The sequence below is a fragment of the Micromys minutus genome (genome assembly GCF_963924665.1).
Source record: "Micromys minutus genome assembly, chromosome: 19".
Lineage (NCBI taxonomy): Eukaryota > Metazoa > Chordata > Mammalia > Rodentia > Muridae > Micromys > Micromys minutus.
This window is the reverse complement of record NC_137954.1, coordinates 2,312,454-2,326,086: the sequence shown is the minus strand read 5'-3', so window position 1 is coordinate 2,326,086 and position 13,633 is coordinate 2,312,454. Positions and strand designations below refer to the sequence as shown.

General features: G+C 34.4%; 1 protein-coding gene across 2 annotated transcripts in view; it reads right to left on the bottom strand.

Moving 5' to 3' along the window:
* GLS (glutaminase) overlaps positions 1 to 13,633 on the bottom strand; it is a 65,548-nt gene that overhangs the window by 33,558 nt on the left and 18,357 nt on the right. For both annotated transcript variants that reach the window (XM_080933471.1, XM_080933472.1), the window contains exons 4-7: positions 12,900 to 13,029; positions 11,822 to 11,901; positions 9,970 to 10,133; positions 5,939 to 5,997 (exon numbers count right to left, since the gene is read on the bottom strand). In XM_080933471.1, coding sequence (XP_080789597.1) covers positions 5,939 to 5,997; positions 9,970 to 10,133; positions 11,822 to 11,901; positions 12,900 to 13,029 — 433 coding nt within the window. The remainder of the gene's footprint in view (positions 1 to 5,938; positions 5,998 to 9,969; positions 10,134 to 11,821; positions 11,902 to 12,899; positions 13,030 to 13,633) is intronic.

The following is a 13,633-nucleotide window of genomic DNA, read 5'->3' as shown; positions in this document are numbered from 1 at the left end:
GTTGTCAAAATATTCCATAGATCCTAATGCTGTAAAATATGTAACAACATTTAAGCCACAAAAACCTTTCAACCTCAGAAAAAGCACAAAAAAAATTTAAAAAAAAAGCACAACTTTTGGAAAAGAATGTAGGCATTTATACTGTGCTGTCATACAAATTATCAATATGAAATAAACAAGTTACACTGAACTTTCATTCTCTGACCTAAGCTATACCCTGTAAAATTAATATAAAGTTGTCTTTATTGAACTATCAAATTTAATATCAAAAAAAAATCAAAAACCATTTCAACTCTAACGTTGCTCACATACTTGGTCTATTTTATGGCTTACAAATCAAATTTTGCTTTTAAATTGTTTTAAAAAACAATTTATTTTTAGTGTATTATTTATTGCATTCAATATCTATTTCTACATGATGTTTCTAAGAGGCACCAGAAATGCCCTAAGCAGATTTATATAACTGGGGAAAATAAAAAAACTGGATGGTCATGTGGGTTAAAGAGTATCTCTTTCCCATTGAAATGTAATAGAATTTCATTAATTTTTGTTCTAATTATCTACTCTGGAAATGGTAATTAACTTAAATCTTTACATATTAGTTGTCCCCATATATTTTGAAAAGATTTTATGTAACAGATTGGATAGATGGGACCTAACTTTAATATTTTAATTTTGAAATACTGCAGTGAAAAGCTTTTGTTCAAAGCTCTTAGGAGAAAAACAAACATATATGAAACAGTGTAACTGCTCTGACAAGCTGAAGCTAAGCTGGAAACTGTAAGATCAGTGTGCTCCTGTGAGGGAGGAGCAGACACTGGTACATACGTGAAGTAGGGACAGGTGAGCACGGCTACTGATTTTATTCTATTTTGTTCATGATTGAATTTTTCAAATTAAAATGTTTGAAAAAAAGATGACTGTTAATCACCTTACACACTAGTTTTTAATAATATACTTTAGAGCATTATCTTAGGTTTTCAAAAGCATAACTGATTTTAATTCATATGCAAATTTATACTATCTACTGCCAGAACAGGGTCAGAATTCTCACTGACTTTCACAGATCAAGGTTTTGTTAGAGCAGTATTAATTACTCAGTCCCTTACATACCTACCACAGAACAAGCAGTGTTGTACCTAGAACACTGTTACTGGTGATACAACTCAGAACAGGTATTGGTTGATTCACAGGCTCACAGCCACTAATGTCAGTACTTTACAGTGTTTTCTCATTAGCAGCCGAGAGTTTTACCCAGCACAGTGAAGTATAATCAAATGGAGAGTACATAAGATGGCCTCTCTTCTGGAAAATGGGAACTACCTAAACCCAAAAGCACATACTTTTAAGAAGGACATACAGAAAATACATATGCAAAGTAATATTCCTAAACTACCACTATTCCTGCTCGGTCCCTCATGTCCCAGGACATGTTCACTCCAGTATGGAGATCAAAGTACAGGCGCAGTTACATATTATAGTATTTTAATTCTAGAAAAGTTCTCAGAGATTTATAGTAAATATAACTAAAAGAAATTTTAAGAAACTAAGCCGGGCAAAAGATATTTTAAAATTGTAATGTATTCACTAATTGGTTTCTAAAAGCAAACTATGGTCTGTTTGAAAAGAATAAGAAAAAGAGAAAATTACATAAATTTAACTTCTATAAACATGCCTATTAAACTACAGAATTTACATCTCTTGAAGAAAAGTGTTAAGTGGGAATTTTTTTTAACAAGGGTGATAAAGCTTTACCTGTGTCTATTAAAACAATGTAAGTGTCAGGGAGATGGCTCAGGGTACAAAGCTTGTAGCATTAGAAAAATAAATTGAAAGAATTAAATTTAAGTATGTCAAAAATTCATATGTGTAACAAGTATACTTGGTAATACTAAATAAATGTCTCATTAAACAGCCAATGTTTGTCAGTTATTATGAAGCATACTATAGGCACAAAGAGTGAGTGTGCTAATTAAATATTAAGAGATCCAGAAGAAAGAGGCAAAGTGATAGAAAATGATTTGACAAAATCATCTTGGTTTGATCTTGCCACAGAAAATCTTCTGAGACTAAACATTACTAAGCTACAAATTGGTGTTACACATAAAAAGTAACCGTGTTCTAGTGTAGGTTTCAGGGTCATTTGGAGACAGGGCCCTGTTAGCTCTGACTGTCCCAGAACTGATGAGGTCACAGAACTGACATCAAACCAGAGAGCCACCTGTCTCTGTGGCAGAGCACTGGGAAGAGCTAGTATTTTTATAAATCACTTCTAAAAAATAAAGGAACAGAACAATTAAGTTAGTTGGGAAAAAAATCTACCTTTTGATTAAAAAAATAAAAAAATGAAACCCCTCAAAAATCTCAGATGTGTAAGTGACAGCACTAAATTCCTGTGCTAACTGCACCGAACCGTGTGCTACATCTCAGAATGTGGGCGTTACTAAGAAACCTGCCAGTTTACAGATAATGTGGCTAACGGAGAACAGCATGAATTCTATCAATTAAACTTGCCTTGAGTTTATGGAGCAACAATTTAAAATGTTTCATTTTTAATTTGAAAAATATGACTGCTTCTTAAAACAGAAAATACACTCACACACAAAACCCAACTTTTTAAACTAATAAACTTAGACACAACTACTAGAATAGACATAAATATAGAAAGTCATGTAGTTTACTGTATTTCCAAAATTAAAAAAATGCAACAGTGACAATTACTTTGTAATGCTGCCCTCAGTTTCCAAGCCCAATATTCAAGGCTTTAAATGTTAAGTTTAAAATTAGGTTAAGTTTTTATCACTGCAAGCAAACATGTGAAATACGCTTTTTCACCTAAACATAACTACTCCTCTTATTTTTATTCTTTTCTTTAAACCAAACAATCACACATTATCATCATGAAATCAAACAGACTGAAACAAAAACTATTCTCTTAAAGTTAGTAGCTATCAGAGAAAAAAAAAGCGAGTAAAAATAGTAACCCTTATGTCTTTTTAATTATGTTCATTTTAAGTGTAAAATTACATTTGTTTTTAAAAAGGTATTTACCTATATAGCTTTGTTTAAAATTTTAAATATTGGAGTTTTCCTATAAGCTTAGTGGTTAAGAATTAATGCAACAGGTTCCTTCTGTCCAAATCCTCCTTTTTCCACAATCTGCTAATCCTTTTGAACATTTGCTCTGCCTCTTCCCCCATTTCCTGAGGATCACCACCAATCCTACAAGGAAAAAATATCAATACTACAAAATTATGAAATAAAGAGTCTTACTAAAGACTCTACGTTTTGTGGAGGCGTGTAACATGAGATTTGTTGCAATGGTACCATAACAAAGCCCCACACTTTGACTGGAAAGACAAAACAACAACAGAAAGTCAACAAGAAAACATCTTAGAAAAAACTAAAGCATGGTGACCTCTAGCAGCCACAGCATGCATTAGGCACCAGGTTTACAGCCCCTGGAGCCTGTGTATGTCCAGATAGCAGGCACCAACTAGTGTCTAAGTAATGACTACATATACCCATTTAAAAAACAGATGCAGCTTTTAGGGCAATAAATCACCATCTGTGTACAGTTAAAAATAAGAGTATCTCTGCCTTTATAACTGCTAACCTCAAAGGCATCACTAATTGAAATGGCAACCACCTGTTACATACAGTGCAGTAAATTGTAGTGAATGACAGAGCAGACTGAGCTCAAAGCCAGATTCTACTGATGATAGAACCATCCAGTGTCCGTTCCCAAGAAGGAAGACAACTGGGCTCTTTAGCTATGATTTTATTCCCTCAACTTCAAACCACTACCAAGTCATCAATGTATTATCATACAAAGACTGCACACACATACTTAATAAACCTAAATTATTTCTTTAAAAGAGCCTAAGGAATGTCTTCTTTTTGAGGACCGTTTTACAGCTCTATCAAGCTCTACCTTTTAAGATTTGCATTATGTTCAATTTGTGGAACAGTATGAAAGTAGAGACTCAAAAGATAATGAACTAAAATATGAATTTGCAACTTTTCTGGTTAAAACAATAAATTTTCAAATACAAGATGACTTTTCTGTACAGCATTTATTTTGTCTGTGTTTCTTTACTGTTCCTAAGCATGCTAAGGTGGATCAACATGGTTCCTGACATATGACTGACCATGATAAATGAAACTAATGAAATGATGGTGTGGTGTGACAAGACATGCGATCCCACATGCGGCAGCACATCAGTGCGCTTGACTGAGCCCATGAATCATTAACTGAAGGATTTTAAGTGCATGCAGTTAAGGAGGTGTTCTGTAAATCATTTACATACGCCCTCTAAAGAGAAACCTACTGGGAATGGTGTTAATCCTCTACAAAGTGACCACCCTCTGTGAGGTGGGATCTTTCAGTAGCATGGTGTCACTCACTTCAAGCCTCCCTGTCTATTATTCTAAATCATCACATAGCTGAGAAACCTTGAACTTCTGACAGACCCACCACTGTGGTAGCTTTTAAGCTGTAATCCACAAATCATCTTTCAGAGGGTTAGGGAACCCATTAAAATATATGTAAAATCATAGAATCTGGCCATTTTGTGAAGATCCAAAAAATGGTCTGGAGCCATCCTAGTGTTTTTGAAAAGTAAGCATTGACAGAGGCTGTAGGTGACTTTCCTTAGTTCTAACTTATTACTTGCTCAACTCTGAGTTATTAATAGGATTTCTCATCATAACATTTACTGGACTCAATGATAAAGGCCCATTCATATATGTATTTTTCATATGTAAGACACCGGAACACAGAACTCTGCTTTGTATACAACCGCATTACTACTTTCTACAATAACTTTTACCTCAGTAGAACTACATATGATAAACTAGTTACATTAAAAGATATCTGGCTGTAAACCTACTTTATTAGTTTAAAAAATTAACTGGGCCAATACTAATAAGCCACTGCCCTAAAACAGACATATACTCCTAAGATAGTACTTTTCTGCTTTAAAACTCACTGACTTCTAGTATAGCAATTAAATGAACTTTTGAAATTGGGCTCTAAGCCTGTAATTTACCCTTCAGCATTTTGCATGTATTCAGAGCACCCCATCTACAGTAATGCATGTACAATCTATGAGTTTTGTTTGGTTCTAACCTGAAATAGACAGGCAAAATTTACTGGGGAACACATAAATGTCCCAAACACAAAATATATTTTAGTAAGTGACACAACTAAAAATTTTAAATGAAAAAATAAAGGGGGAAACATCTGAGATTGTGTGACAGTCTACCACACAACAGATCCATTTTGAAATACTCATTTCAAAACTTTAGCTTCCAATTATTAAGGCAATACAAACATTAACATAAATAAGTCAACAGACAATGCAAACGTCAAACTTAATAACATAATAATTGGAAGAAGCCTTACTTCTGTTATTCATGGCACAACAGAAGTAAAACAAATGCAACAAACTTAAATGAGAACTGTGATCCCAGCTTATAAGGACAAAACAATGTTTTTAAAGTAATAAATGTTTTGATCTAAACTTAAATTAGAATATTTGCTCCCACATTTATTGATAAAAATATCACACAGTAAAATGCTTGTTATTTATTCTTTTTAGAATAAAAAAGAAAAAAAATTTAAAACATAGAAAAAAAAAAAAACACCTCAACTCCCACTGATCTGTAAAGTTTTACGTCTGTGCCAAAGCTTTATATCCTAACAGTAACCAACAGTTGGGAGTCATGTTTCTCATTTTGTCCTCGAAATGACATTGTGTGTGTGGGGGGGGGGGGGGTGTGAATAAAATTCTTAACCCAATATAACAAGATTATTTTCTTAATTTCAAGAGAAAACTTATTATCAACTAGTCCCACATAAAAAAAATCCAAAATGTATGCTTATTCCTTATTTATTAAAAAATTACTACGTTAAAAGGAAATGTCAACATTTTACCTTTATTAGTGAAGTCACAACAATTGCTCCAGCATTTACCATAGGATTATGTGGTTTATCTGTAAAACATAATAGTGACAGCATTGTTTCAAATTCCATACATACTTTCCACAGGGAGAATTATTTGGAGTAAGGTATTCTGCTCCGATAATCACATTTGTAACCCTGCCATTTCACTCACTCTTTCTCTATGAATATAAAGAGAGACCGAATCTCTATCTCACAGTTATAATGACTAAATGTGTCTCAGAGTTACTATGATTAAATCTCAAAACCGCATACAAATATCTAACACCTACTAAGTACTTGGTTAATATTATCATATTAAGAATAATCTTTGAAAAGTCCATTTGGTATAATCCCCATGTTTAATTTTAAAAACACTCTTGTACGCATGCAAACGTGTGCATGTGTGTATAGACACTGAAGAACAAGGCAGATACTAGTTAGTGTTATGCCTAAAATGGTAAGATTTCAGATTTAAACTGTATCCTCTCCACCTCCAACACTTGTTGACAGTAAAGAATACATATTTGATCATTTTTTGAAAGATTTATTTTTATGTCTTTGCCTACATGTATGTATCTGTAATACCTGCATACCCTGGAACTGAAGTTAGACAGTTGTGAGCTGCCATGTTCCTGCTAGAGACCAAACCTGGGTCCTCTGCAAAAGCAACATGCACCCTTAAAATATTTTTAAGTAACTCAAACTTTTATGTTCACCTATAATCCAACTTTCTTTTAATTCTTTAATAAAAGTATAAAAACTTATTATATTACTATTCACTGCATAGCAATTATGAACAAAAAAACTCTTGGGTACAGGAAAAATATCAATTTAAAAACATTATTTCTAGCAAGGTATGGTGGTGTATTTTCTAATTCCCAGCACTCAGGATTGGAGTTCAAAGCTACATGAGCTCCTGCCTCAAAGCAAACTAACAAATAAACTTCTATATGTGAGTGATTTATTTCCTCATCGGTAAGCTTATCAAACCTGACACTCATTACCTGCACTACATTATAGTCTTCTTGAAATTAACAAGTTACATTCCATAAGACAAGCCTCTGGCTCAATCTGTGAGCTTTGAAAAGGCAGTCTACAAGTTCCTTAGAACATTACACAGTCAGCATGGGGCCCAGCCATTTCTCTCAGCTATATAGCCATGGAAATAAGTCTAATGTCCCTTCAGCTAGAAGGTAGATAAACTGGTCTTATTCATGATGGAACATAAAACTACAACATGAGCAAACCATATACATATTAAGCTAAGGAAAACTAGTCATAAAAGAACAAATATTAAGTAATTCCATTTATTTGAAGTTTCTTCTCTCTTGCTGTCCTCCCAACCCCATTAGCCCTTTTACTAATGCCTCTTAAACATCAAGACTCTGCATAAGAGAAAGCATGTGGTTTTAGATATTTTTCATTTAAAAAGATCAAGAGATGATTAATTGTGTATATTATACTCCATTTCCTTCAATGGACATACAACAATTCAAAAATCATCTTTAAAATTGTGCATGTTGGATCCAGAGATCCTTCCCAGCAAATCTCTGCAAAGGGAATGACGTGATAACCTCACCCTGGAGGTGACATTCTTCTGTGCTGATTCAGTCACTTATCTCCAGAGCTGAGACATGGGGTTGACATGCACATGTGTACCAGTGGATCAACAGATCAAGACAATATAGTATATAATAAAGGAATATTATTTAACCTTAAGAAATAAAACATTTATAGTAACACAGATAAACCCAGCGTATATTACGAATAATAAAACCAGGTACAGAAAAACAAATCTTTATACAAGCTCTAAAAGTGTGGAGCTCACGGAAACAGAAAATGACGGCTGCCACAACAGCTGGAGGGTAGGAGAGACAGGGAAATACTGACCAGAGAGCAAGACCAATTATCTACTACATTATACTAATAAGCTTCAAACTTGCTAAAGAAACAAGTTTGTGTTCATGCGACAGATAAAGTCTGTGAAACAATTCATGACAATTTGATTCATTCCTCTATGGTGTAAAGCACACACTACTCCATCAAGTAAGAAAAACTTCATTTTTTTCTTCTAAGTTATTTACTATAAAGACTAGTTCTAAATTAAAAGCCTATTGTTAAAGTCTAAATACAGCAATGTATTAAGATTTTACTTTCCCCAAATAACTCTGAAGAGAAATAATGCTTTTCCTGAACATATATAAAATGGTATCACTTGCTTTCTCTGAAAAATTCTGTTTGTATGTATATCAAGATGAAATTTAAAAAAGCAAAATACTTCCAAATACTATTAACCTGAAATAAAAGTCCCAAGCTAAGGAAAAGCAGAATACAGAACTCTACATATGTACCAATATAAAACCTTGTTAATCTATTATTTTAGACTTCTTTTGTTTTATACAATTTCAGGTCTAAATACTTGAAGCTAGAAGGCAACCAATGCGTGTATATCTACACACACTCAGGTATTTGTTAAGTATCAAGCAAATGTTACATAAATTACATCCAAGACATTTCAAAGAACAAAAAATATTTCATGGCACATAATCTAATGATTCTCCTACAACTCTGGTTCAGAGTCAAATCCATAAAGAAGAAACTGGTGAAGAACAGCAGCGTTCCTGCAAAGCAAAAGCAGCCCAATTAAGACTCAGGAACATGGAGCTGTCGCTTTCTGAAGTAAGGTAGAAATGAAGGAGCCAATTTTAAACTTCTGAACATTTACTGGCAACAGAAATAACAACTGTGATACTATTTGAAGTATCTTTACAACATACTAGAGCTTGGCACACCAGAAAACTGAACATGTGAAACTTTTCAATTTATGGACAGGTTCTTCATTTTAACAAATATCTATTTGAACTTTGCAATAAACACTGCAGGAGAACTAACTAGTAACCTTACACACACTGCAGGAGAACTAACTAGTAACCTTACACACACTGCAGGAGAACTAACTAGTAACCTTACACACACTGCAGGAGAACTAACTAGTAACCTTACACACACTGCAGGAGAACTAACTAGTAACACATTGCAGGAGAACTAACTAGTAACCTTACACACACTGCAGGACAAACACAAGAGGAACCTCTTGACTGAAGTCAAGTTACAGGAGGCTCAGATTAAAACCTCTGTGATCGAAGTCCTGTCTTTGTTTTTCTTCCTGTTGAATGCCTGTGACTGAGCTGCAAGTAACTGATCTAAGACATTTCTTCCAAATAGCAAATGTTATGAAGGAGAAAGACCAGTCATGTGAACAGATCCCACTCTATTACCTATCCTTAAAGCCACAGGACATGAATACAATAGACCCTCAAATGTCTACCCACAGCCCGTACAGAACTGTCCTCAAGTATGAAGCAGTATATGAAACACTAATACATTATGTGAATGAGAAGAGAAACAACTCTATTAGAACTTGCTCTGTCAGAAAAAGCCATGCCATCTCCTTTCTGTGTTTCCTTTCATAGTATGACATTTATTTCAACAGAGTGGTTCATATATTTTATGGGCAAATGATGGTGTGAGCCTCTAGCCTAAAATTGGTCAGGATGCTGAAATGGGACCTTTCAACTGAAACAATTAACAATACACTCATAATAGTTATAATTACCCCAGAACCATTAGCCGCTTCCAAGCATTAATAGAATCCTTGGTAGGTGACAATAAGGAGCTCTTATTTATAAATGGACAGTGCCTCATGCAGCTAAGGTTACCCTCAGATTTGTTAGGCAGCCGAGGATGGTCTTGAGCTCCTGGTCTTCCCACTCCAAGTATGCACTGTACCCAGCTGTGGAATGGATTCCTTTCCCTTATCTCTCTACTCCTCTAGCTAATGGCACAAGATAACCTAAAATAACCATTTTTAAAAGTAGATGATTAAACTATCTCTAAAGATGATGAAAAAAAGTATGGCAAATTTTTAAAAAAGGTTTCTTCAAAATCAGACTTCAAATTACTGAGATTTAAACAAAAAATGAGGGATCTCTTTTTCTAGCTAGTTTGTAGGCACTCCTTACCATCCTCATTCAAAAAGAGCTTGTTGAATCTTAATCCACTTGGCTCCTTCCCGACATAGCGATGCACATACTCAGTTCCCAGGTCATTAACAGCAATTGCATATTTCAGGGGTTTTACACAGGACTGGAGACAAAAGGGAACTTTGGTATCTCCAATAGAATGCCTATTAAAGTAGATTTAAAACACAATTAGCATCAACTAAAAAACTGTTACCTGCATGATTTGACTTGTTCCTTTGTATTATTAATTCTAATTTATAAATATTTCCCATAATTCAACCACAAATATTTACTTCAACATTGGAGAGTCGGCTTGCTAGATTACACTGTAGTAAGGATGACCACACCCAGCCTGACCCCTGGGACCTACATGATAGAGAACAGACTCGACAGGTTATCCTTTGATCTCCACATGCAAATAACAAATGCAAATAGTAAAAAAGATTAAGTTTAAGGGGGACACTGCAAAAAAATGCCAACAGCTTAAAGTACTCAATAGAGTAACTGTTTTATTAGCTGTCAAATGATTTTTCTTACTTCTACTTCAGAGTAAACTAGCCCTTTTAAAGTTTACTCCTTAAAAAAATTAACACGTTTTATTATAATAAAATCATTCTTTTTATTGTAACTTGCAAATAATTCAGATTAGATAATTAAAATCACAGACAGATAAAAAAAGTTTTAAACAATACCTTCAAAAGAGAAGTCTAAAATTCTAAGTTTACCAGACTTGTAGCCTTAGTAAGCTTTAGCCTGCTGCTAGGCACAGTGGAACCTGTCTGTGAGCAAATAGACAGAGGCATAAAGATATAAAGTATCAGGATAGCCTGGCTACAAAGTTTTAGGGGAGCCCACCTACATTAAAAAAAAAAAAAAAAAAAAGGTTTAAAACTGGAGAAAAAAACAAGACTGAAATGATATCATTTATATAAATTCATCAAGCTGTATGTACAGTGTACCAGTTGTATACATTTTTATGTTGTGCTATATTTTAATTTAAAAAAGTAATTTAAAGGAAGGATTGTATTTGTAAGCTATTTTTTTCCCCAGTGGGAAAAACAGAAATTGCCTAATTCTTCTAACATCCAAATTAGTGCTTGACAAAAACCCTTAATGTCTGACTTACAGTTAAATTAAAATCTGCTTTGCACTGAGTTGTGTCAGCATTTTTGCACTGGTGCAGGTGTATGTGCGTACACACCTGTGAGGGGCCAGCATCAATCTTTCCTCGCTGTTCTCCAGTTTACTGAGGCAGGTTCTCTTGCTGAACATGGAGCTTGTCTATTCCCCAGTTTGTAAGCCAGCTTGCAGAGGACCTCTGCCTTCCTCCCAACTGGAGTTACAGGGAGCCACTACATTTGCCTAATATGCTGTACCAGACTCCAAGTCCAGCCTTCACATTTGCAAGTCAAGAACTTTATCCACTAAGCCATCGGCCCCCAAGCCCAGAAACTATCATTCTTGGGGGGCGGGGGATCTCACAGTTTAGCACTTTTCCAAAGGCCTTTCTTAAGTTAGATTTTTTAAAAATCAAACCATTGTCTTTATCATAAAATTTTCTAATAAGTATGTATAAGAATCCTCATTTGTCAGCAGCTTATTTAAAATACAAACACTTCTCAAATATGGTTTTCATGCATTTAAAAAAGACTGTTTTGTCAACTGACTTTTACTTTGCAAATTATTGATGAATAATGAGATAGATTATGCTACATAACCTCAAGGTCAGCCTCAGTTGCAGAGTGAGTTCAAGAGCCAGACCAGGCTTGGAAAGTCTCAAAATAAAAATTATCCTCCTTTTTTACCCCACTAAACAAAATTCAAGACTTAAAGTTGTTCTTTGTTGACTTACCTTTGTCCATCTACAGTACAGACAGATACACCCCACAAATCAGGACTGAATTTGGCCAGCTGAGGAATATAATCAGCAACCTAACCAAAATATTAGAAAGTTGTTAAGAGATACAAGATAGGCAGTGTGTTTGCTCTCACCAATGACTAGTTGTTTTAGTGTACTCCAGAGCTGATTTAGCCTGTCCTAACAATGCTTGTAAAACCTAAGGACACTGATCTATAAACTTGAGCATTTGCATGACATTAGGTAACTTTTCTACCATTCTGATTTCCAATGCAATCTTCTTAAAATGCAGAGAATTTAAAATAAGAACTCAGACTTTTAAGAAAAAAATAAAAGCTTGTAACCAACCTTATAAAACTGATGTTAGATAAAATAGTCTCTGCTACTATTTGGAGTATCTGGTTCAGAGTACTAATGAATACAGTGCCTAAAGCTGCTGTTGTTGTTGGGGTAGGGTGGGGTGGATGAGGGTGTTTGTTACTATCTTCTGCAGCACAGGCTGATAGGCTGGTCTCAAACTTGCTTACACAGTGGAGGCTCCTGACCCCCCTTTCTGTCAATTCTATGTGATGCTGGTGTTAAAGGGAGGTACAACCATGCTTGGCTTTCTTCATATAATTTTTTAAAACCAGAAATATTTTACTTAAAATTAATGGGTATCAAATCTGCAAAAATGTCAAAGTCATTTTTCTTAATTTAAAAATATGAAGCCACTTCAGTCGTTTCTAAATTTTAAAAATTTAGCTGGGAATTGTGGCACATGCCTTTAATCCTAGCACCGAAGAGGCAGAGGCAGAACTCTGTTGAGTTCCAGGCCAGCTTGGTCTACAAAGCAAGTTCCAGGACAGCCAGGGCTGCTACACAGAGAAACTCTACCTCAAATATCCAACACCCACCCCCAAAAACTCCAAACTTGGTTTCATTCTGGGCAGAATAACAAAGGGTTACTTATAATGATTTAAAACACTAATTCTAGAGGTTTGACTCACTGAGTTTCTTGATTTAGAAACAAAACTTTACTGTGTTTATATGACACGTGTACATTAGGAGAATATGTGTATCCAAACCTTACCTTCCCTCCAGACTGCTTTTTAGCACTTTCATATAACTCATCGATGTGTGAGGTAAAAGACATAAAGTCAGGAATGACAAACTTTCTTCTAAACGCTTGTGTCAACAAAACGATATTGCTCTGAACACACCTGTGGAACGTGATGGGAAAACAGAGTGGGTACCTTTCCGTTATCCACATCAACTTAATAGGAGAATATTGATCAGTATTGTTAAACCATAACTATACATGACAAATTTAAAACATATTCTTCCTATGTTTCCTTTCCTTCTAGCTTATTCTGAACAGATCAGAAACAAATTAAACGCAGCTAAAATTTTGTCAGATATTAAAATGTAATGCATCCTTTGAGGCTTTAAGTATTGGAAAAAAACTTATATCCTACTAGAATTAATAAATACTCAATATAATCTGGTTAACAAAAATCAGGCTTTAAAACACCACAAATGAGATGATGAATATATTTAAATTTTAAGTAACCTATAACATATCTTTCCTGTAAATTTAACAGTATTTTAATGTGTTTTTCCTGAATAACACTTTGAAAGCTTTGTAAGATAAAATCAATTTGTTTTAGTCAATTTTCTCAAGTAGAAAACATGTTGACATGTTTATAACTTATGAAGTAGTATAATAAATCTTATATTACCAAAACCAAAGCAAGCTATATATAAACATAACACATTATAGAAATGATTCACTGTTAATAACCATTTATAAAGACACTGATGTGA